General features: G+C 40.6%; 1 protein-coding gene across 1 annotated transcript in view; it reads right to left on the bottom strand.

Annotated features, from left to right (window-relative positions):
• The window catches only part of SCARB2 (scavenger receptor class B member 2), a 146,911-nt gene that overhangs the window by 21,142 nt on the left and 99,424 nt on the right, over positions 1-26,345 (bottom strand). The window contains exons 3-4 of the mRNA XM_049790262.1: positions 9,677-9,834; positions 171-318 (exon numbers count right to left, since the gene is read on the bottom strand). Coding sequence (XP_049646219.1) covers positions 171-318; positions 9,677-9,834 — 306 coding nt within the window. The remainder of the gene's footprint in view (positions 1-170; positions 319-9,676; positions 9,835-26,345) is intronic.

The following is a 26,345-nucleotide window of genomic DNA, read 5'->3' on the forward strand; positions in this document are numbered from 1 at the left end:
GAGGGGGACAGATCTAATATGACTTTTAAAGAGGGGAGAGCAAAGAAATGTATCCCTCTTATTATCTATGTATATCCTTGTTATAACTTTACAGTTCCTGAGTTAAAGTCATAATAACCCAGTCTTTTCTTCTAAAATCTACAATAATGATACTTAAAATGACTACTTACCACAGCAGGAATATTTAATGTTCTAATTAAGTCAATTTTAGGATCTCCAACAGATTGGTTTCTTTCAAAAATATAGGCTTTGTTGCTCACAGCAGTTACTGTTGTTCCGTTATCTCCAAATTCAATATCACCTTTGTCTCTGACTTCCCTGAAGAAAAAAAAAAAGAGGATTTTATCTGAATACAGAAACAATTTTACAAATTCTTCCTCCATTGTGGGAGGGGGATCACCCAGCAATGTTCCTGGCTAACTCCTGGCTCTGCCTTAGGAAATAAGGTTCTAACTAGATCTTCCCTGAAAATCGAACTAGAATTGGCTGCATGCTTGGTGATTGCCTTATTCCTGTATATCTTGGCTCATAAATTCCCTTTTTCACTTAACAGTTTTTAAAAACAGTTTTTTGTTTGTTTTTTGTTTTTTGTTTGTTTGCTCTTTTGGGTCACACCCAGTGACGCTCAGGGGTTACTCCTGGCTATGTGCTCAGGAGTCGCTCCTGGCTTGGGGGACCATATGGGAGGCCGGGGGATCGAACCGCAGTCCATCCTAGGCTAGTGCTGGCAAGGCAGACACCTTACCTCTAGCGCCATTGCACCGGCCCCTAAAAAGAGTTTTTAAAAACAGACAGTTTTTCTTGCTTGCAATCAAGGATTCCTCAGGGTAGGAATTATAAACCACTCAACTGATAGGTGAGAAAATGGAATTTTGTGTTATGGTCCGGGACTAATCATGTGTCAAAGCTAGGTATAGAACAGGGGTCTCAAACTCAATTTACCAGCGGGCGCAGGAGGCAAAGTCGGGGTGATCCTTGAGTGAAAAGTCAGTAGTAAGTCTTGAACATTGATGGGTGTGACCCAAACAACTAAAACAAAAAAAGATTCCTCTAGGGCAGGGCCACAAAATGTTGTACGAAGGGCCGTTTGCGGCCCGCGGGCAGCAACTTTGAGACCTCTGGTATAGAATTTCCATCATCTGACTTCAAACCTAAATTTTTTTTAAGTCTATGCAAAAGTTGCTTTCAAACTATTTGTAGTAACTAAAGAGAAAGAGCAGTTAAACCTGGGGCCCTAAAGCTATATTACAGTGGATAGTATATTTGTCTTGCATGCGGCTGACCCAGATTCAATCCCTGGCATCCCATATGGTCCTCTGAGCACTACCAGGAGTAATTCCGAACACAGAACCAATAGAATCCCCTGGGTATCGCCATGTGTGGCCCACTACATCCCTTACAAACAAAAAACAAACAAACAAACAAACAAACAACAAAACAGGGGCCGGAGAGATAGCATGGAGCTAAGGCATTTGCATTGCATACAAAACGATGGTGGTTCAAATCCCATATGGTCCCCCGAGCCTGCCAGGAGCGATTTCTGAGCACAGAGCCAGGAGTAACCCTTGAGCTCTGCTGTGTGTGACCCCCAAAAAAGAACAAAATACACACACACAGAACCCTACCAAGGTCAGTGACTATAGAGAAAGACTCTTGTGCCATACTGTTGAGGCAAAAGTCTCCTCAGTGGGGGTAAGGAGGATGACTTCTGAATGGTAGCTATTTACATTGGGGTTCCAGGACCCCTGATGGCTAAGCTAACCATTAAGGCACTTGAAATAGAAAAGTTGACACCTGTAACCCCACCCCTCTTTATTCCTGTGTAAGCCTATGTACAAGAAAGACCCTTCTATTTCTGGGAGGGGTCTTGAGAGAGATTAGAAAAAGTTTGGCCTGAGGGGCCAAGGGGATTTTTGCCTGAATGGAGGTGAGAGGAGAGATGGCTGAAAGAAGCTAGATGCAGGGCAAGCTGACAAGACCATGCTTAAATAGGTTTAAGATTATAGGCCACGCATGTTGGCCAGGGCAAATAAAGCTGATATTTCCTGAAGCCTGCCTGTGAGTGAGTTATCTATCCGCTGTTCTCCTGAACCCAAATACCCGCCGGTTAGAGGCGGATGCAGCCACGTTTCCTGGGACAGCAGAGAAAGGTCCCTCCATTCATTCCATCACCATCAAGCTCCATCCAAAGGGCCTTCTTTATTATTTAATTCTACAGACACCAACATGCACTCAAGAAAAACTGGCCAGGAAGCCAAAAACTGGAACTTGGTGGAGATCCAGAAGTCTGGATTCAGCTTTGGCAAGTTTTCTGACAAATTACAAAAAAATCAATAACCCTGCTAAAACTTGTCTTATGGAGCTCTTGTTCTATGGAGCCCCGGTCATGAACCTAGAGCCCTGAGTTACTGCATGGCCTAGAATCCATTTGTGTTTATTTATATCACTGACTCTAAGATGACTTTTGAAATATTTCTCTTCCCTGTAAGGGCCTCATGTTTTAAAAAGGAAAATTGCACACAGAAAATTTTTAGGCCTCTAGCTTTAGTTTCTCAATAATAATAATAAAAAAAAAATCAGTCAGCATTTCCCAAACCACAAAAGTAGCTAATTCCCATGACAGGAAGGAACCAAGCGACCATGTCAGTAATTTGACAAAACAAAGGACGACTGAGGCAGTAGTCAGAGCTGGAGCGGCTTCATCAAGGGAGGAAGACTGTGTCTGAGCTGCTAGAAAGGGCTGATTGGTTGAGAAGCTGAAAAACCAAGGGGACAAAATACAAAGGGCCTCCATCTCAAGCAATGCATCAGTCAGAGGAATCCAAATGTTCTTCTTCCCTCTCTTGTGACACCATCAACTTAGGGAGGCTACAGTACAAGGAGAGGAGTTTAGCAACATCAACCAACTTCCTGGTGAATTTCAGCTGTGAGCAGGAAAGGATTCATAACCATGGGATCCAAAGAAAGTTCCAGAAAGAGGAAATGAAAACTTTAAAAACATGAAAGGCAGATATTAGACCTTCAGAGCTAATTAAAGAGGACCATTTGAAAGTGCCCAATGGCTCCCCTGTCATTTAGATGCTGCTGATAAATCTTTCTGGGCATGACAAGACCAGACTGTATGAAGGTTGTTAATAACAGTGGTGACCCTGCTAAGTAAGGTTAGATTACGTTTCATGAACTAATTAACCAGGTATGAAAATACATGATTAGACTTAGAGATACTTCATGAAGTAGAGCTGGTTTTGTTGTTTTGGGGGGCCACTCCCAGTGCTCAGGAGTTACTTCTGGCTCTGAACTCAGACTCAGGGGACCAATGGAATGCAGGGGATCATACTTGGGTCAGCTGTGTGCAAGGCAAGCGTCTTATCCACCATATCATCACTCTGGCCCGCCACTGTTGTTTCTTAAAATAAGTTCTTGAGGCTCAGGATAGTTCAGAGGCAGAAGGTACCTGATTTGTAAGCCTGAGACCAGTGGGGCCTCAAATTCAATCTCTAGCACTGCTCACAGGTCCAAATGCAAGTTCAACAGTTCTACTGTTTGGAATCCCTAATACTACCATGAAGTGTAGAATATCTGGTGTACTGCAACCAAGTATGTATGAGCACTCCAATGAAAGTGTGCAAGGATGCGTGAACTCTGGCCATTGTAGTGATAACTTCAACAACAACAAAAATGACAAGAAGACAGAGAAGAGAGGAGGGCAAACAGTTTTTGAGAGGAGAGAAAATTTTTTTGAATTAAAAAAAAGTCAATTTGGGGCTGGCATGGTGGCGCTAGAGGTAAGGCGTTTGCCTTACCAGCGCTAGCCTAGGATGGACTGTGGTTTGATCCCCCGGTGTCCCATATGGTCCCCCTAGCCAGGAGCAACTTCTGAGTGCATAGCCAGGAGTAACCCCAGAGCGTCACAGGGTGTAGCTCAAAACCAAAAAAAAAAAAAAAAAAAAAAGTAAACTTATTCAGGGCCAGAATGATAATGGGTAAGGTGCTTGCCTTGCATGCGACTGACCTGGGTTTAATCCTCAGTATCCCATATGGTTTCCCTGAACCCACCAGGAATGATTCCTGAATGCAGATCCAGGAGTAGCCCTGAGCACCATTATTAGGTGTGGTCCCAAAACAAAAACAACAAAAAGGCAGAACAAATGAAATTTAAATTCTTTTTTGTTTTTGTTTTGTGGTGTGTGTGTGTGTGTGTGTGTGTTGTGGTGTGTGTTTTGGGGGGGGGAGCAAACTGAGAAATAGAAAGAGGAATAATTTTAATTAGATGGAAATTAATGTTTATGCAATATTAATTCATTAGAAATACTAGTTACAGATAAAATTACTATATAATCCTCCTTTTCCAGGCATTTTGGTTCCTCATTCATCCCATGCTGTTTTCTAGCTGTGGGCATTAGCCTAACACACTAGGTTGAATTATGAGTGGCAGATTCTATGTTCAATTTGGAGTGACTAGCTCAGTGACTAAGGAGAAGTAACCCAGTGCTTCGGCACCAGTTTTCCTCAACCGATAAACGTTGAGAAGATAAGATGCCTTCTTTTTCAGATTGCTGTGGAATTAAATCCAGAAAGGCTTGTAATTCAACCAGAACATGAGCTGGCATGCACCAAGTGGAAGCACAGGTTTCCAATCCCTACGGGCTTGTGCTAAATTCTCAGGATGAAAAGATGATAGGACAAGGTTCCTATCCTCAAGAATCCCTGGTTCAACATTTGTGAGGGCACTTTACAGGAGCTCAGACATTGACTAGCAGGTGTTAGCACTACACCAGAAGAAGGAGGCCTAGTGACTGGAATGGGGGGGGTAGGAAGACACCTACAGGAGCACCTTTAGGTGTATCCTGGGAGAATGAGACTTCCCTGGGTGGGAGAGTAGAGGGGCTTCCCCACAGAGGGAACACGATAGCCCCCAGCATGAAAGACTTTGCTTTTTGACTAAGTGGAAAGGAGAGAAGTGTCCTAGCTATGGAGGATGACTCCCTGCAGAAGGTTTTCAAAGAAGAGTGAGGGCCAGAGATATAGAACAGGGGTCAAGGCACTTTTCTTTTGTGGCTGACCCAGGTTCGTTTTGCTATAGTTCCCTGAGTGCCATCAGGCGTGATCTCAGAGCTGAGCTAAGAATATGCCCTGAGCATTGCCAGGTATAGTTCAAAAACCCAGAAACAAACCTGCAAAATAGGAGGGTAGGTAGCTGAGCAGAGGAGGTGGCTGCTTTCTTCAGAGACACAAAAGCAGAGAGGGGAAGTCATGGAGTGTGAAAGAAGAGCATAAAGAAAAGTAGAGCAAGGGAAACAGGCCTCTCTCAGGTACCACTGATTATTCAACTACTGAACAGAAAAGCTGGAGTCCAAAGGAGGAGTGTAAGTATCTGTGTGTTGGGGGGGTTAGTGGATGCACAGGATAGACCTTTACTTCCTATGGTGGGATGATCTGGACCTCTGTCTTTTGTCCACCCAGCTGACTTGCACCAGTCCCTCAGTTCTCCTAGTGCATCCAAAACGTGGCCACTTTTGAACAGGTCAGAAAGGTGTGGAATATGTTTCTATTTTCTTTTTGTTATTCTCTGCTTTTGTTTTCTGGCCACGCACACTTGTGCTTCTCAGGGGCTTTTTCCAACCAAAGGTGCTCAGGCTCAAGCCCAGGGCTCCTGCATGCAAAGCATGTGCTTTTAGCTATTTCTCCAGCCCTCGGTATTTATTTTAAAATTAAAAAAAATTTTTTTTATTTTTAAATTTTTATTGTAGACAATGTGGTTTATAAAAATGTTAGCACAGCATTTCCTACATAAAACACTCTAGCCCTCAAGGATATAATTACAAACAATTTTTATCTGAAGGCATTTATATTCATATATAGAGAAAAACAAAATAACATACTTTTAATAACTTTTTTTAATAACGTTTTTACAATGTCAGGAACAACAAACCGAGGGGAACAGAGATGAAGCATGGGCTCTCCCCCTGAGTCACAGCCCCTCAAAACACTTCGCAACTCCAACCTCTACAATATTAGTGAGGTCTCATAACCATGGCATTTCTAAATTTTTGTCATCTTTTTTTTTTTTTTTTTTGTCTTTGGTCATGCCCAGTAGCACTCACAGGTTTACTACTGTTGGCTTGGAGGACCATATGGGATGCCAAAAATTGAACCTGGGTTGGCCAGGTGCAAGGCAAATACCCTACCTGCTATGCTATCTCTCTGGCTCTTGTGTCATCTTTTTCATGTTGATCTCTGTGCTCAGTGCTCAGAGGACCAAATGCAGTATCAGAGATTGAACCTGTGTTGTCCCCACACAAAGCAATCACCCTAATGAACTATCTCTTGGCCCCCATCTTTTTTGATAGCATAAATGAAATGATACAATTTGTCTCAGAGATAAATAAAAAACCTAAAAAGGCTAACAAGGATAGAATCTGAAAATATAAACCATGTTTTTGATCATTTGCAAGGAGATAACAAGACCATTAGAAAATTAGATATAAAAATAGTACTATAATAAAAGAGCCTTGTATTTCAGATTCTTGGAGGGAGAAGGACATTTTAGTGCAAAAAGTTCTAAAGTCTCTAAAATATTTTTAGAAAAGTTCACAAAAGAACAGACTTGAGTAAACATAAAGTTAAAAAAATAGAACAGTTTTTGAAAAATAGGACAGAGGGGAAAAAAAACCAAGTTGCCATGATAACTTGTTAACATCATCATACACAAAGTTTACAAAGTGTCATGGACAGGTCAAAAGGTAGGCAGGCAGGCAGGCAGGCCAAAAAGAGAACAGAACTAAGGTATGGAAAAACAATCAGTTGGTAAACATGAAAAGAAGTTCAACCCCGGCAGTAACGGTTGAAATGTACTGACCTATTTGTTGAAGAATGAACTGGTTAACTGAAGTGTGGGAATATATTCTTCTACTGAATATTCTAGTCAATATTCTATTGACTTAACTATTATTATTATCCTTCAAAGGGATTTGTATACAGACTAAGTTATAGTGTGGGGAAATCCTCCCTGAGGAAATACTTTGTAAATAAAATGTCATGGATATTTAGTAAAAAAAAAAATATATGGATGGGCATATCACAGGTAAATATTATATCCATATAAAAGTAAAACACAGTCATGGAAAAATGAATGAGAAGACACTCATTAAATGTTAGCATTTTTTACCTCTGATACTGTGAAGTTTGAAGAGCAGTAATATTTTTCTGTTTTAATTTACTATATCTTCAAATTTATCTTTTGTGCTATGTATAGATTTTTATAGTGTAAGTATATTTTACACTTTTCCTTTTTTCGGTTTTTGGGCTATAACAGGCAAAACCATTCTTGGCTCAGTTTCAGGAATCACTCCTGTTAGTGTATTGGGAACCATAATGCTGAGGAATGAAATTTGAGTTGTCCTTAAAAGCTTTTACACACTGAGCTATCACTATGGTCCCTATATTACACTTATAAAAGCAGTGCTACAAATATTACATATGATGACTATTTCATAAAGGTCAATGAATACTATAAAAGCATTTGAAACATAGCCCTCACATCTCTTTTCCTTACTGCCAAAGTAGTAATATATAACCTTAACAATAAAAAGACAAAACAACAACACAAATCAAAAAACCCAAATAGCAAATCTAAGAAACACAAATAAGAGCCAGCTAATGGAATATTGTAAGTTCAACAAATAAGTCTTTAGTTGTTCTGTATCTCTAGTGAAATGAAAACTGGTTGCATAAACTGATTTTTAAAGAGAAAAAAGAAAACTCACACGAAGTAAAACTTAAAAAGGTGGCAGAGGCTATGGAATATCATATATAAGATTATCATTTACTGCAGCAGTGTTGCTCACTCTGCAAGACTAGGAAGCAAAAAAACAGGTAGAAACGAAATATATAGAAGAATGTGGTAGTGTGGTGGGCATTTTATCTGATGGAATTCAAGGGCAGAACACAAATAAACATATGGCTTTATAATACAGACCAACTTAATGAGAGTAAATTTATTTATTTGTCTTACTGCAGATATTCCTCTTAGTGAGTTACTTGGAAATGGGGTTGACATTTCACACAAGCTCAGCTAAACTAATGTGTTTTTGTTGTGTATTACAACAAAAGAAGTGAAATGACTGACATGCAATATCAGAGTAATATAAGAGAGATTGTGCTGCATTCCTCTCCTAACACATTTCAAGAAGAGAAAAGAAATTCATGACTTCAGGGTTTCGTACGTAGCAGAGCAGCTCCCTCGCTGCGATCTATTGAAAGTCAGCCTTCGACACAAAGGTTTGTAAAAGCCAAAAACAAAAGCAAAATAAGTGAAAAATAAGAAAAGAAAAAAAAATTCATGACTCTCTAACAAATGGTGCACTGTCTAACGTGACTGAGCTGTCCCTCCCTGAGCCCAGAATCTGCAGTCTTGTACCGACAAGTGTTGACTCAGAATGAATGAGTCAGTCAGAAACCATTTCTTGAGCAATCAACAACAGAACTTTAAGCCAGTTTGACCACTTAGTTGTTCTGAAGATAGATTATGTTGTTTGCATCCTCTATTTCTTTTTTCCTTCTTTAAATTTGGCAAGAAGAGCCAGAGAAAGTTTAAGATACAGAAGCATAAACTTTACATGGAGGCCCTGTGTTCCCTCCCCAGAAACATATGATCCCCTTTGCATTGCTGGGAATGACTCCTGAGCACAGCATTGGACATAATGCCTGAGCACTCTTGGGTGTTTCCCCATAAGCCACCCCCCACCCCCATTTCTACTTTGGTAAGGTGAAGCTTGGCTAGAAAAAGTGTTGGGCAAAGGGAAGCACTCCTGTCGCAGCAGGAGGAAAGACTGCAGGAGGGAGGAATGATCTAGACATAAGCTCCTCAAGAGGCTCCTTTATCATTAACAAATGACCAAGGTAGTTTCTCTAGTCCCCTTATATTTGAAACTGGTGACACACATCCTCTCTGCAGCTTGGTTAGCACCCAGAAGGGTAGTGTAGAAACAAAGTATTCTAGAAAGTAGTCTGTGAGGTATGTGGGTTAGAAAATACAGAAAGGGGCCCGGAGAGATAGCACAGCGGCATTTGCCTTGCAAGCAGCCGATCCAGGACCAACGGTGGTTGGTTCGAATCCCGGTGTCCCATACGGTCCCCTGTGCCTGCCAGGAGCAACCCCTGAGCACCACCGGGTGTGGCCCAAAAACCAAAAAAAAAAAGAAAATACAGAAAGGAAAAAACCAAGGGTCTTTAAGAAAATTTTAACTATTATTGTTATTGTTGTTGTTTTGGTTTTGGAACCACCTCGCTGGTAGGGATCACCCCTGGCATTGCTTGGGAAGCAATGTGGAGCTGAGATGAAACCCAGGTCCCCTACATGAAAGGCAAGTCCCTTCCCCACTGTACTATCTTTTTAGCCTACAAGGATTGTTCTGCAAAGAATCAGAGATGTGGAGCAGCTCCCCATGGTTCAATAACTGCATTCTGCAAACTCCAGAATAGGCAGCTGCCTTTCCAAACACCATGCACAGAGCCATTCTTTGTTGAAGAATCACATGCATGTGCCAACCATTAGCAGCATTTCAGACAGACAAAATTAAAGCCCAGATTCCCCACACCCCATGCAGCACACAGCTAATGCTCTCAAGAAGGGTCAAGGTCACAGAGGGGTGATCATCGAATGGCTGGAACTCACCTGTATGTGTATGGTCCCACTTCTTCTAAGCGAGGTTTCTCACCTTTGAGGATCTCCTCTGGATTGGTAACATTGAAGAAATAGAACTGAGAATACACAGGGATAGGGGGCTTCTTCCAGGAGGCAAAAGTCTCTGAACCATTCCTTAACACAATGTCCTAGAGGAGAAAACCAAAAAGAAATATGTACTGTGGAAAGCTGCAGCAGGCTTACAAGGAGGAAATGGATAGAATGCTGCCTACTCTGAACTCTCAGCTTGGTGATCTTTTTCATGGGTACAGTCTGCAGTTTCTTAAGAACAGGGTCATATCCAGTATCAAGCACACAGTCCTGTTATACCAGAGTCCTCAATAAATTAAAGAATGAATCTACAACTACAGGAGTGGAAACATGTTCTTACCAAGGCCGTAGATTAAGCACCCAAAGGGCGCTATTGCTTAGTCATGGATTCCACAGGTTGGTAGATACTGTGGAAATCCAGCTATTCCTGAAAATAATGAGTGCCCAGCCGTCTCCATATGAGAGAATTATAGGAAGTAAGTCCCCAAAAGGCTCACTTGGGTCCTTCCAATTGAGGGAGAAATAGTCCCATTTTTTTCTACCTTTATATGTATGTATCATGGGCACTTCACATGCACCTTCTCATCAATTTACACAGAAGCACCCAGTTCTATTGGAAATGATGAAGAAGCACACAATCCTTCCTTCTTTTACCACCCTAACTATGTGTTACGGGTCAAATTATATCTGCCACCCAAATTCATACATTGTCTTAGGCCTTGTATTTCAAAATGTGACTTTATTTGAAGATGTTGAAAAACACAGTATTAATTATAAAGTCCTGGATGGTGGTGGAGAATGGTGAGATGGATAGAAAGGAGAGAGGCCTTGCGCCTGCAACCCCCTCCAGCCTGCAGTCTCAGGGTGGTGGCGAGGAAATGATCCACAGGCAGTCAGTTTTCAGGAGACATCAACTTGATTAAGGACCTAGCCACCATGTGTGGCTCCTAAGCTTTTAACCTTCTCAGCCTGCTCTATAAGTAGCCCAGCATTCAAACCTGTCTCTACCAGCCACCTCTCTTATTAAAAACCTCTCTCTATCCCCTTTCTGAATCTCTCCTCTATCCTCCTGGTAAGCAAAACAGGAAGCCAAAGACCCCTCCCAGGTGTGGGCAGGTCTGCCTTTCAAGGAGAGTAAAACAGAAAATTGGGGGAGGGGAGTAACAGAAGATTGTGTCATTTAAGGTATATATGTCATGTATATGTATTATTATGACATATAAAGAAAGGTATTAAAGTGAGCTAGATGTAATCCAATATAATTGATAGTTAGATAACATCAGGATACAAATATACAGAGTAAACATAATGGAAAGATACAATAAGACATCCATCTATGAGTAAAGAACAGAATATTCAAAAGAAATTGACTTATTGACACCTAATCTCAGACTTCTAACATCTAGAACAGATTGTTCAGAACCGAAGGTTCAAATATCAGTATCCCATATGGTTCCCAGAGTACAGCCAGAAGAGGTTCCTGAGCACAGAGGCAAGAGTAACACCTGAGGGCCAGGAGAGATAGCACAGCAGTGTTTGCCTTGCAAGCAGCCAATCCAGGACCAAAGGTGGTTGGTTCGAATCCCGATGTCCCATATGGTCCCCCGTGCCTGCCAGGAGCTATTTCTGAGCAGACAGCCAGGAGTAACCCCTGAGCACCACCGGGTGTGGCCCAAAAACCAAAAAAAAAAAAAAAAAAGTAACACCTGAATGCCAACAGGTGTGAGCCCCAAAAACAAACAAAAAACTTACTGACATAAAGAAGAAATTGAAAACATAGAAGGAAACAACCAAAAGATGAACAGTGATAAACTGTGTGCTGGGAACCTGTATTACTATTTTCTTCTTGAGGAGACTTTCTATTTTCCAATTCTTTTAATTATGAATTTTAAAAACACAGGATATTTGTAAAGGACAATAAGATCTACTTAGTGTCAGGCCACAGAAAATTGTCCTTACTAGAGTCAGAGAGACAACACAAGGCTCAGCTCTTGCTTTGTATATCCCTTGCTGCCCCAACTCCTGCACTACCAAAGTGACCTTTGAGCAGAGTAGGGAGTAGTCCTCAATGCAGCACAGCTGGGTGTGATTCCTTCCCACCCTTAAAAGAAAAAAGAAAATTAATCCCTCCTTATCTGTCCCTTCTCTGACAGTGAGCTGAGTGACAATAAGTAAAGGGACCAACTTCAAAGTATATTAGAAATGACATGCTCAAATGTATATTGACACAGAGCCCAAAAATGTCCAATTTCAGAAGTCCAGGCCTCTGATGTAATAACAGAATGCTGCAGGGGGATTAAAGAGGAAGTGCCATTGTTAAATAGAAAATATCCCAGGAATTTGCAGAGGGGAAAAAAACCAAAGTGGCTCTGAAATAAATTCATTCTCTGTAATGCTGAAGCATATCACCACAGAACTAGCCATCTGAAGGTGGTCCTTCTTAGCAACATAGATATCATTTCCAAGTGCTAATTTTGTAGTCAGGAGAATGTTGTATTTATTCAATATCATCCAAACAATATAAAATGGTGAATGGAAAATGGCCACTGAGTATGCCAGATAAGAGACACTAAAGTGATCAAAGAGTAAATTCTAGGATCTAGGAAAGGGGGTTCTCAAAGTGAGTCAGGGAGAAGGAATACAATTTGGAAAAACAGGAGGTTCCACTGGCAGACTCTTATACACAGGCAGGGTTGATTCAATTATCTTCTAGTTCAGAGGCTCCCAAATGTATTTGGCGTATTACCTATTTTTAATTTTAATTTTTAACATTTTACTTGTATATGTATGTGTGTAAGGCAGGACAGTTTTTATTGAAACTTATTTAGCAGACGCAACATGAGGAAAGGGAGAAGTGTGTGTTCAAGAGAGAACACAGACTTGTAGTGCAAGCCCTACCACCCTGTTTAGAACAAAAATCACTCTGTGCCTCTTTAGAAATCTCCTTCCTTAAGCAAAGAAATAGAAAGTGCTTCCCGCTCCCAAGATTGTTATCATCTACTCTGGGAACCTTCAGTCTAGATCACTGGCCCAGACCAGTTTGGAGTCTTTTAATGTACACCAACACCAACCCAAATGGAAGAGGTTGAAACCGCTTGTCTAGACATTCACCTGATGTCTGATCTAGGCCTTATTCTTCTAGAGCTCTCTGTACTCAGATAGGAAGTTGAAGTGGAATGTAAACAGTAAAAGATACAAAGATGAAAAAGTGTTTTAGGACTAAATTTTACAGGCAATAGACAGAGGTTGGGGTTGATTTAATTATGAAATATAATATATAATAAAGGTATTATATATATATGTATATATATATGTATATATATATATATATATATACACCACATATTGGGTGAGGCCCTATTGGCCTGGGTTTGATCCCCAGCACCCCCATTTGGTCCTCTGAGCACAGAGCTAGGATCCTGTAAGCCCAGAGCAATGCTAGGTATGATCCAAAACAAAAACAAATGAACAAAAAATAATCATCAAGAATCAAGACTGACTGAACCTGTGCCGTGTGCAATAGCAAATTTTTCCAGCACCCCTTCACCTGGAAAACAGCAAGGACTAAGATTCCTTCTGTGTTGAGAAAATGTCTTACTACAAAGAAACGCCTTCTCCACATGAATTAGATGAGATGTTCCAGGCTTACCTAAGATAAGGTCAGATACAGACTCAACTTTCCACACTCAACTGAACCATTTGTTCCCATGAATCCATGGAAACAAAGTACAACATAGCACTACAGTTTACGATCCTGTCATATACTTGGAAGTGGCATTTCCAAGAAAGATCTCAAGTGTTCTTACCACACACAGAACTGGATAAGGGGCAGGAGAATGTTAAATAGATTGCTTGTGTTAAACATTTCACAATAGATCCATTCTCCCACAAGTCCTGTTAAGTGTATATCTTAAATATATACACTATCTTAAATATGTATCTTAAATATATCTTCAAATGCATACATAAGCTTATCGTAAATCCCAGTTTGTAAAAATGCTTATTCAGCAAACTCTGGTTAGTTTCTCTTCTTCTTAACCTGGTTTCCTCTTTCCTATGTAATAATATAGATTTCTCAGGCCAACCCTGGAGGCTCCTGCAGTTCCAGCTGCTCCCTAACAGCAGTGTCCCCTCCTATTGTAATGGCCCTTCCCTTTGCCATAATCCTTCAAGTAGTCTCTCTTGACCCAAGTGCAATTTGTTTCCACACCATGATATTCTATTTTGGATTGGCACAGGTATTGCATTAAGGTGTCTTAGAAGGTGATTAAATGAAGTTTCAGCTGAGGACTGATCTCAGATACCTAAAATATTCAAGAAAGGGGGCTCTTCTGAAGGTCACCATCTTTAGGTTGGAGAATGAAAGGCTCTCCAGCTGAAGGAAAAAAAAGAACACTGTGTCCCCTCGGTGAGGCTAACTGAAATAGAGATAACCTAGTAAATGTTAAACCTTATGAAAGGAAGAAAAAGTGATCAGAAGTCTTTACTCTGGCTTCTCTCTTTCAGCCCTATAGATAATTCAGTTTGAGTGGAAGCAAAGATAACCTCAAAGTATAACCTCAAACCTGAAACAAGAAGGAAAAGACAGTGAATTATGATGATTCACTGGTTGGAACAGAAAAAGTATCCATTTAAACTATAATGGCTATATAGAAATAAGAAGCTAAACATGAAAAGCAAAAACTGTAGCATGTAACATATGTACTCCTGGACCAGACTAGGAGATAAAATTCAAGGTATAGGTGGTGGATAGATAGTTCAGTGGTCAGAGGTGCATGTCACATGCTCTTCCAACACTGTATGGCCTCTCAGGCTCCAGTGATGTGATCCTGTTGAGTTGACCCTATGCACTATTGAGTTGCCCTTGGCCTCCAGCATTACCAGGCCTAAGCCTGGCCCATTGGCTGAATATCACTAGAAGAGATTGGCACATCCCAGGGTTTCTGAGCATTGCTTGAGAACCCATAAAAAAGGAAAAGGAAAAGAAAAAGGGACCTCAAAACATTAAAGAAGTAAAATACACATAATTTAAAAATGTTCAGTCTTTCAGGTGATAGGCAGACAGCCTACATGGCAGCACATATGTCTAACATGTGTGAGGCTCTGAGTTTGATAGAGGAACTACATACTGCTTCTGTCAAAACCACCAGATGTGGAGCCAAAGAGATAGGACAGTGGTAGGGCATTTGCCCTGCACACATCTGACCCAGGACAGATGGTGGTTCAGTTCCCATTATCCCATATGGTCTCTCAAGCCTGCCAAGAGCAACTTCTGAGCACAAGCCAGGAGTAACCTCTGAACCCCGCTGATGTGATCCATTAATAAAGAAAAAAAAATAAAAAACACCAGATGTGGTCGTTGTGAGTCAGTCCCCAGGTCCCCAGACCTACTGAGCACAAACCCACGAGACCCACACTGCCAAGGTAAGCTTAACTAAGAGTGATCCTGTCAGATGTGGTCCTTATACATTTAGTTCCAACTTTCAGTAACTTTCAAAATGTCCAACCCTTTACACTAAACCTGTCTGTGGAACGGGATTTTTAAGTATCTTCTACTCTTGTTTATTGCAGAATTTGGATTTCTGGAGGGAATGGGAGTTCAGCCATTTGCGGCAGCACTCAGGGCTTACTCTTACTCTGTTCAAGAGTCATTCCTGGTGCTGCTTAGGAAACTATATGGCAGTACTAGGGATCAAATTAGGGTCAGCTGCATACAAGACTAGTTTCTGAAGCTCTGTACTATCTCTCCAACAAAAATCCATCATTTGTTTTTTGGTTTTTTTGGTTTTTGGGCCACACCCGGTGGTGCTCAGGGGTTACTCCTGGCTGTCTGCTCAGAAATAGCTCCTGGCAGGCACGGGGGACCATATGGGACACTGGGATCTGAACCAACCACCTTAGGTCCTGGATCGGCTGCTTGCAAGGCAAACGCCGCTGTGCTATCTCTCCAGGCCCCATCATTTGTATTTTTTAAGACTGAATGAATGACTTCTGAAAACAAGCAAAATTATTCTCTATTTTCTTACTTGTATTGAGATGGCCATCTAAGAGAGAAATACAACTTCTAGCACATGGTATTAATAGATTCTCTAGATTATAAGATAAAAGGGGTGGTTGTAAAGAAAAACAATTCATCTAGGTGGTTTTTATTCCCCTTGTCCTTGCAAAGCAAAGGCAAAGCTGATAAACTATTAGCTCAGCCACCCCAACCCCAACACACACACACACACACAGACACACACACACACATATACACGAACAAACACACTCATAAGTAACAACCTTTCTTTCCCTCTATGATCAGGAGAATTAACTTAGCACTCTTATTTTTCACTAACTTTTCCTAACAAGAATCAGTGTGAAGAGAATTTGAGAGTGAGAAACTGCAAACGCACAAAAGTCAAGAAAATCTTACTATAGACAAATCCCTAAGAATAAAATATCCCCACAGGGCAGCAAATGTGAAAAACAGAGGATCAGACCTCTTATTAGTCTTGCCTACTTGGCTTACAGCCAAAGACCCGCTTCCAAAGACAAAGGAAGTACTGCCAGATAGGAGAGCAAAGTCTTTTCCCAAAGGAGGATAAATCTGTTTTTTAAAGGACTGGTTAAAATTTACTCTTCCAAACTTCAAGATGATTAAAGACAGGATAGAAGTAAACAATGAGTAGGGTGGAGTCAGCAGATGAAAACCCTAACAATAAAAAGGGATTTTGGGAAGCTTGCCAGTCACACAGGGTAGATTCTGCTCCAACCACAATCTGTTTCCACTCCCAATCCCTCACCTATTCCTTCACCATCCTCCAACACTCACCCAGAGCCTCATACCACCTTTCATTCTGTGCAAACCCTGCCTTCCTCCTGAACCTTTAATATAATTCATTTCTCCCATCCCACAATAGATGTGTGTGTTGTGTGTCTGTATTATACACACTAAATAAGGAAGGAGCGGGAAATGAGAACAGAGGGATGTTTATAAATACAGCTGCCAACATATCTAAATCAGTAGCTTCTGTATTTGTATCTCCTTCCCCTGACATTCAACTCAGAGAAGGATGATCATAGAACCAACACAGCAGCTGTTACTGATGGTGAAGAGACCAGGAATCAGGGTCTATGCAAGGATAGACATAATCTCTGAGCCTGACCCTCATCCTGCAAGGTAAGGATTCCCATTCTGCAGAGGAGACAAAGGTGGCTCTGACTTTCTGAAGCTCACAGGATCAGGAAGCCAAATCAAACCCAATGAAGGTCAATTCTGAGCTTGCAAAAACCAACCTTGTGCACTCTAACAGTTGCCACCAAACTGAACTTTGGACAGAGTTGTATGATTCGAAAAATACAAACATATGGCAGAATTGTGAGGCCTTGAATATGATTCCTGATACTGCAAAAACAGAACAAAACAGACACACACAAAATATTGCAAGGACTGTGTCAAAAGTGTTTTAATTTGGGGGCCAGACTGATAGCACAAGGGCATTTGCCTTGCATGTGGCTAAACTGGGTTCGGTCCCTGGCATCTGTTATGGTCCCCAGAGACTGCCAGGAAAAATTTTTGAGTAGAGCCAAAAGTAATCCCTGTGCACCACTGGGTATAACCCAAAAATAAACAAAAAAGTGTTTTAATTCTTAGGAGGGGCAAATCAAAGAATTTTGGGGTAAAATGTAAAGTTTACAACTAAAGTTCAAATAATCAAGACTGAAAAAAATACTGCATGGGTTAAGATTAGGCCTTACACGCTGCCAACTTGGGTACAATATGGCGCCCTAAAGATCACTGGTGTCCACAAGTCCCTTGGGCAACAAGGAAGTGATGTGGGTAGTCTTTGACACTCTAGGGCCTGAGTAGTGTCACATCCTCTAACCTTCACATTCAACTGAGTGACATGAGTGGCTGAGAATCTTAGTACTTGTAGGTCCCAAATAATAAACAAATAAAATTCAAATAATTCAAGAAAAACTATCAAAGAGAAAGTAGAAATAACTGTTACAATGGATATGGGAATTAAACAGAAAATGTTGTATTAATATGGGGCAGACACAGACATAAACATTTGCTCCTTCTCTCAAGTTCAAATGCAACATCAGTATCCAACAGCCTTGTGGGCAAGCCCAGAGAAATGGGAAACTGCAGAAACCATACACGGATCTCCAATCTTTTCATGCTTTTGATATGGAAGGTCCTATTTTATTCTCATACTACACGGTCTCCTGAGGACTACCAGGCCTGACCGCTTGCTAGGAGGAGCATCTGAGCAATGCAGGTATTACCCAAAATTAAAAGCAAAAGAGCATATACAGGGTAGTACCGTGGGTAAGGAGCTTGTTTTGCATGTGGTCAAGCTGAGTTCCATCCCTGGCATCCAGGAGTGCAGAGTATAGAGTCAGGACTAACACTGAGCAACCATGTGTGGCTCCAAAGCAAAACAAAACAAAAACAAAATAATGCATCTAATGGAGTCTGCGGTTGCTCAGTGGGACAGTTACCTGCCTTATGGGCATGAGTCTGTCCTTTGAGGGCATAAGCTTCTCAGTTCAGCACCTCATGCTAAATGTAATGACAGGATTCCTGGCTCCACAACCAAGTGTGTGACCCCTGTGAGCACAACCAAAGAGTGTGCAAGCCCAATTAAAGCATGCCAACCCCAGCAATTCTGACAATTAAAGTGTATGTCAGCACTACAATCACAACTGTGCATACACAAACAGCCAGGTATTGGAGGCTGTTAGAGCTAGAGAGCAAAATGGAGTCTCTGATGCCTGAAACCTAAGGCCTGTGTCAGGCGGCTGCTATGGCATTTACCCCCTGAACCTAAAAGAAATGTTAACCAAACAAATCAGATGTCCCAGTAAACCTCCCGAGTTGATAAGATAAGATCACATCCTGTTAAGCTACCATTGTGAAAGAATGTCTGTAGGATATAAGGGTATGCTGTAAAACTGGAAAGTCCATCCTGTACGACCCCCCTACTTTTCTATAGATGCCATGGAAAAGTACTGACTGTTACTTCTGTATTTTGCTCATATATAAAAACTAGCCCCCTCTCAATAAACCTTAGCTCTTGATCAGCCAGCTTGACTTGAGCTCATTTATTTCTCAGCCTCTTTCCTCCTTTTTAGGTTGGATCCCGCTCATGACCCATGAATTACTTCGTGATCCTCAGTCCACCCTGCGGGCAGGGTCCTAGGGGGTCGCAGCCAGGGGGGGAAAAAGCAAGGAAACTGGAATAAAGACAGTCTCTTCATAAATGGTGTTGGAACAATTAGATAACCACATATAAGAAATTCAAGATTGATCCATATCTTTCACTTTATACAAAAGTCAACTCAAAGTGAATCAAAGACCTTGAGATTAGTCCTGAATCCATAAAGTTCACTGAGGAAAACACAGGCAGAACACTTCAAGACTTGGACCTCAAAGAAGTCTTCATTGATAGGAGGCCAATGGCAAGGGCTATAGCATCAAACCTGAATAAATGGGACTACATCAAACTAAAAAGTTTTTGTATGGCAAAAGAAACATGGGCCAAAATTAGAAGACAACTAACTGAATGGGAGAAAATTTTGCACTCAATCCATCAGAGAAAGTTTTGCTATCTAGAGTATACAAAGTATTCAGAAAGATTAACTCCACAAAACCTAAAAACCCCATCAAAAAATGGGGAGAGGAAATGAACAGACATTTCTCTGAGAAAAACCAACAGATGGCTAACAGACACAAGAAAAAATGCTGATCATCACTTATCATTAGGGAAACCCAAATCAAGATATCATCTTTTACCAGTAAGGATCGCACAAAAATACTATGAACAATCGCTGTTGGTGGGCATGTGGTGAGAAAAAATTCTCATCCACTGCTGGTGAGAATGCTGCTTGGTCCAACTTCTATAGAAAATAGTATGAAGGGTTCTCACTAAACTCAAAACCAGAAAGATAGCACAGCAGAGGCGGAGAGATAGCACAATGGTAAGGCATTCACCTTAGACGCAGAAGGACAGTGGTTGGAATACTGGCATCCATATGGTCCCCAGAGCCTGCTGGGAGCAATTTCTGAGCATAGAGCCAAGGGTGGCCCCTAGCACTGCTGGGTGTGACCCAAAAAACAAAAATAAATGAATAAATAAGCTATCACACATATAACCCAGCAATCCCTCTTTTGGGTATCTATTCCCAGGACAGAAAAACATTTATCCAAAAGGATATATGCACACCTTTATTTATTGCAGCACACAATACAATAGCTCAGACTTGGAAACAACCTAGATGCCCCAAAAAAGACACATGGGTTCATGAAAATGTGGTGTGTGTGTATATATATAATGAAATACTACATAGCTGTAAGAAATGATGCAATCGTGCAATTTACAGCAACATGGGTGGAACTGGAAGATATTATATTAAAGGAAGCCAGAAAAAGACAGACAAATACAGAATGATTTAACATATATGTGGTATTTATAATAACTGCATGAAGAAATGCAATGGTTTAATCAAAGTTGACCCAAACACCCATGGCCCCAGACTGTAGCAAGAAGAATAGAAACTGAGTGAAAGAGAAACACAAATATGAAAGGATGGGTGCCAGGGGCCAAGCAGTGTCAGCTGCATTGCTGAAGGAAAAAAAAAAAGGACAGAACTAAATCTCCAAGCCAAAATCAATAACAATGGAATCAGAAACCGAAACTAACAATCTAAACTTTAAATGGGCCTGTTATAATGGCAGGCTTGTGGGCAAAGGGTGTTGGTGGTTGGGATGCTCTCTGGGAACATGGTGGAGGAAGGTCAACACTAGAGGTGGGATTGGCCCTGATTGTCTGAAACCCAATGACTGAAAACCCAACTATGAAGGACTCTGTAAATCACAAAGGTATCAAGAAAAGAAAAAGGAAGAAAACACTTTAGAGAGAAGGCACTGCAAAATTGCTTTCTAGTGACAAACTTAAGAGCAACTGAAACTGAAAATAATAAATTCCAAACATTGTTTATAAAAGGCCAAATTATGGAGCACCAAATTAGTTTGTCAATTTTTTAAATATAATAGTATAATGACTTTACTAAATAAATTTAAAAAAAAAGGCAAGGAAAGTACAAACTGAAGCAGACTCTCACCACTATTCACAGGATAAAGCCCAAGGTCTTTGACCAGCCTTGATCTGACCCAGCCTGCCATTATTTGCCAATTGCTGGCAGGCACTGTTTGCACTAGTAACATCCACATTGTTCAAGGTCAAGCTGAGCTGGCTCCTTCTGTTATGAGCTAACATTATGTGCTACAGCCATACATCTAAGTTAGCCTAACAGATATTTCAGGAAGGCAACAGCAGGATTATTGAACTTGCTATTCTAGTAGAAGCCATTTCCAAATAATAATAAAAACACAAGGATACAATCAGCTTGAATAGAAACATTGCTAGGAAGTAATATACTTAAGATAAGCTCTACGCGCTACTTACTACAAAAACTTTAGCATCTACAAATAATTTTGTAAACCAGTGCTTTAATTAAAAAAAAATTAAAAATAAACCTTCCAGAAAAAAAAAAAAAAAAGGATGGGGCCAGGGGCCAAGTGGTCTCAGGTACAATGGTGGAAAAACAAAAGGACAGAACTAAATACCCAAACCAAAGTCAACAACAATAGAATCAAGAGACCTAAACTTTAACAATCTACACTTAAAATGGGCCTGTCATGGGCCCGGAGAGATAGCACAGTGGCGTTTGCCTTACAAGCAGCCGATCCAGGACCAAAGGTGGTTGGTTCAAATCCCGATGTCCCATATGGTCCCCCGTGCCTGCCAGGAGCTATTTCTGAGCAGGCAGTCAGGAGTAACCCCTGAGCACCGCTGGGTGTGGCCCAAAAAGCCAAAAAAAAAAAAAAAAAAAAAAAAGGGCCTGTCATACTGACAGGCCAGGGGCAAAGGGTGGTGGTATTGAATGCACTCTGGGATCATTGGTAGAGGGAGGTTGGTACTGATGGTGGGAATAGTCCTCATTCACTGTATATCTGAAATCCAACTATGAAGACTTTGTAAATCACAGTGGTTTCAATAAAATTAAATTAAATTAAAAAACTTTCCATATCTGCTAATTATTTACACAGTATAAATTCACTGAGAAAATAAAGACCAACTCTGAGAGTCTGGCATAATTACATGTTATAGGTGACTGTCGCAGGACTTGAGATTTAAAACACTTTCCAACTGCAAAACACCAACTGGTTTGCCTTTCCCTAACTATGTATGGTGCCAAGCATGAAACGTAGGCTTCACACATATAAGTAATAAATAAATGGCTAAGCCACATGCCTGGCCAATTGGTTATGCTTTTTAAATATTTTCCACCTTGTAATCAACTCAACACAGTCTTTTACAGTAATTTAAATACTTCGCACTATTTACCTTTTATAAAACTCCATTAAGAACTGAGCTTACTTAAAGGGTTAGACAAGGTAGATGGCAGAGATCTTTGAAATATTGGTGGAAGTGACAACTGTGATGGTAAGATGTGGTGTTTTAATGATGTATGCATGAAACTGTAATGAACAGTACTGTACATCATGATATCTCAATAAAAATAGAAAAAATAAAATAAAATTCACTGGTGAGGTGAAAGAAGTAAGCTGCCATTCAGGGTCTGGAGAAATAGTACAAAGGTTAAGGTGTTTGCCTTGCACACGACATAAACATATGGTCCCCGAACATGCCAGGAGCAATCTCTCAGCACAGAAGTAGGAACAAGCTCTGAGCACCACCAGATATGGCCCAAACAAAGTCCCTGTCTTCAAACAAGTTTGTTAGTTGGGCTTTATTTTAACATCAGAAACAAAAGCACTGGCATTCTTTCTTTTAAAAGTCACTTTGTTGAATTCATCTTATTTCACTTGCAGCTATAATAATACAGCTAAAAAGGTCTGACAGTTGTGATTCGAATGTTAATTCATGTGTCAGTTCAAGCTCTTCCGCTATGAATGACATGCAGAGCCCTACAGTGAAAAACTGTCCCTACAAAATTTCCTGCTACAGAGCACTCTCAGCTCCAGCCATTTAGCAATGTGAAAACAAGAATAGGAGCCCCTATCAAAGAAAGAGCAGCAAATGAAGGTGGAGTCAGGAGGATTAGGTAAAGATGGGTTAAAAGAAAGTGTGTGGAGGCAATGGTTGAGGGAGTGGATGAGAGAAGATTTTTAGATGTGAATAAATAAGATTGGTTGAGAAAACAATGCCAATTTATTAGTATAACAGGTAGAACCAGTCTTACTATTTTACAGCCTGTCTGGGTTATGCTTTAATCTCTGACAGAAAATTAATTAAGTGATGTTTTCATCAACTATTTACATTGTGTCTCCTATTTCTTCCATTACTTTTTATTTTCATAGTACAAAGTTAAAAGAAGCATCCTTAGCATGGGAGACTGCAATAGTAACTCATTATCATAATCACAGTGGCATTCTACTTCACTTTTTCTAGAAGGGGTGTAAAACTCAAACTTTTTTTTAAGTTTTTGGATCACACCCAGTGATACTCTGGATTTGTCTGCATGTTATGAGCTAGTCCTCCCAGTGTTCAGCTCTATTGTCTCAGGATATTATTGTCATACTGTCTTTTATTTTTCTTATATCCTGCAAATGAGTGAGACTGTTTATATATATATATATATGTTTTCCTCTGGTCCATTTTACTGAGCATAATAGTCTCCATGTCCATATTTTTGAGGAATATCCATATTGTTTTCCTGAAAGGCTGCACTAGATGGCATTCCCACCAGCAGTGGGTAAGATAGTACTCGAATGCAGATAACCTAGGTTTGCTCTCTAGCATCCCCTGTGATCCCAAGTAACACCACGGGTAATTCCTGAGTATAGAGTCAGAAGTAAGCCCTGAGCATCAACACAACCCCCTCTAAGGTTGAGGAAACACAGGCACTGCCCACCCGGAGACACAAAAGCAGCAGGAACCCCAGTTTGAGTGAGGCTGGCAGAAGCCCTGAGAAGCAGAGGGATAAGTACCCCTCCCCGCAAAGACAAAGTTAAACTGAGAGGTGCAAGCCCCTCCATGGCTGAGGGAACACGCGTTACCTGCTCATAGACACAAAAGCAGAGTGGCAAGTCACTCCACTTGGCTCTGTAGCTGCACTTATCTTCTAATCAGTGTACACAAGCACAACACATAGAAAGAATAAAAAACACTGCAAAGTACACTATGGGAAAGCAACACAAAAGACCACCATACTTAGAGAATGAAGATAATGGATCTGAAGATCCAGCACCTATATTGCCTCCCAGAGAAAGACTTTAGAGAGAAAATTGGAGGATGTTCAAGGAACTCAAAGAATCCCTGAAACAAACTGAATGAAGAACAAATAAGAATCAAGGGGAAATGAATGTCGAAATAAGAAAACTCAAAACCGAAATACCAGGGCTAAAAATCTTGGTAGCTGAAATGAAAACCTCACTGGAAAGTGTCACTAACGAAGAGTAACAGTTGCTGAAGAAAACATCAGCGAGCTCTAAGATGAGATACATAACAACTCCATAAAACAGAAGAGGCTGGAAAGAGCCTCAAAACAAAAGATCAGACAATGGAAAAAAAATCCTCAAAGAATAAGAACAGATACAAACAGAAGTCTGTGATAAACTCAATAAAAACAATATAAGAAACATTGGAGTCCCAGAGGTCCAGAAAGAAAAATCTCCATGAAAAATCAACAGTCAAGGACATCATTGCAGAAAAACTTCCAGGACTAAAGAGTTCATGCAACCAAATACTACATGCCCAAAGAGTACAGGCTAAAGGCTAAAGAGAAAAACACCCAAAAGCACATCCTAGAAACAATGGCGAATCGCACAGATAGGGATGGAATACTGAAGGCAGAAAGATCAAAAATGGAAATTATGTACAAAGGAGCATCCTTAAGATTTACAGCAGATTTGGGGCCGGGGAGGTGGCACTAGAGGTAAGGTGTCTGCCTTGTAAGCGCTAGCCAAGGAAGGACCGCTGTTCGATCCCCGGGCGTCCCATATGGTCCCCCCAAGCCAGGGGTGATTTCTGAGCCCTTAGCCAGGAGTAACCCCTGAGCATCAAACGGGTGTGGCCTGAAAAACCAAAAAAAAAAAAAAAAAGATTTACAGCAGATTGATCATAAGCAACCTTAAGGCCTGAAGGTAGTGGTGGGATACAGTGACAAAACTCAATGAAAGGAATATTTTGCCAAAAGTTCTTCACCCAACCAGACATGAAAAATGCTCTACATCATGAATCATCGAGGAAATGAAAATCAAAACAATACTGGCACACATCACAAAGAACAAGAATAACCAGTGCTGACATCAGGACAGACCCCTGAGCAAAAAGCCAGTAATAATATCTAAGCATGAGCAAGTATGGACCCCTCTGCAATCTAACTCAACTCAACCCTCCTCCCCTCTTCTCCCTCCCTTCCTTCCTTGTACTTTTTTAAAAATATCGATAAGTGATTTTAGTAGTCCCAGAGTTTAGGGACTGCTTTGCCAACTACCAGTTGTTCCATGGTTTAAACCATTAATAATAAAGGTACCCAAGTCCAAGATGAATTAGTAAAATGTTAAAGATACAGTAGGGATTTGGCATCACAAGGTCATGTTCATAAAAGCCCATGGCAAGTTCAGTGATTGTGTTCTCGAGTTAAGGAATTTGGCAAGGATACTACTGCCTTTGCTTATTTGATCCATGATTTCTGCTTGTACTGAACCAATTACAGGATTCAGCTACAAATCTGGAATTTTCTCCTTAAAAGCAAGTTCCCCGAACACTTAGCATTTGGAGGATCCCAAAAAACTTAGCTTGTGATTCAGCAGGGGAATAAACAGCCTGACCAGCAAAGAAAGTTGGCTGGTGAGAAAAGCACAGAAAAATGCTGCTGACTGCCCAGTTTCTTTTAAGATCTCAAGAAGCCTCACTATTCTGAGGTTTTTCACCCTCCTTCTCCTTAAAGGCTGGCCCTTTACAGAATGAAAACTCCCTTCTTACTTGGCTGAACAGGCTTCTGCTCCCTAGCAGGCTTGTTCCTCTAAGGCCAAGAAAGGGAGAAACTGCGGTATGTGAGGAGCATATTTAAATTTAGGACCCAAACCATGAGTATAAATTCTTGAGAGGGAAGAGGGGGCTAATAATTATTCCAGATCAGGTGTAAATAAACAAGGCCTGTCCACTAGCAGAAGTTAACTAGGAGATCGATGGATCTCCTTACCCCTACCAACCCCTACCTGTCCATCAGACAACTTACAAGCATTGACTCATCCATTTTAAACTGAACTTTCTCAGTTTCCCTGAGAAAAAAACAACTAACCAACCAAGAAAAACAAACAAAACACAATTAAGATTAAGTGACATTAAAGTGCTTTCTTACTCAAATATTCTAAATCTGCATAATGCTGAAAAGGATGCAAAAAGATGTCTCTAAACATAGACTGACCTTACAAAAATAAGAAGGAATTGTATCTGAGGGAAAAATTAAAACAAATCAATTGTATTATGAACAACCTTGTAACCATGGTGTTTAAATAAATTAATTAAAATAAAAAGAAAGATGTTTGACTTTGTTTTTTATGAAATAAATGGGATCATGTATTTAT

Source organism: Suncus etruscus, chromosome 16 (assembly GCF_024139225.1).
Source record: "Suncus etruscus isolate mSunEtr1 chromosome 16, mSunEtr1.pri.cur, whole genome shotgun sequence".
Taxonomy (NCBI): domain Eukaryota; kingdom Metazoa; phylum Chordata; class Mammalia; order Eulipotyphla; family Soricidae; genus Suncus; species Suncus etruscus.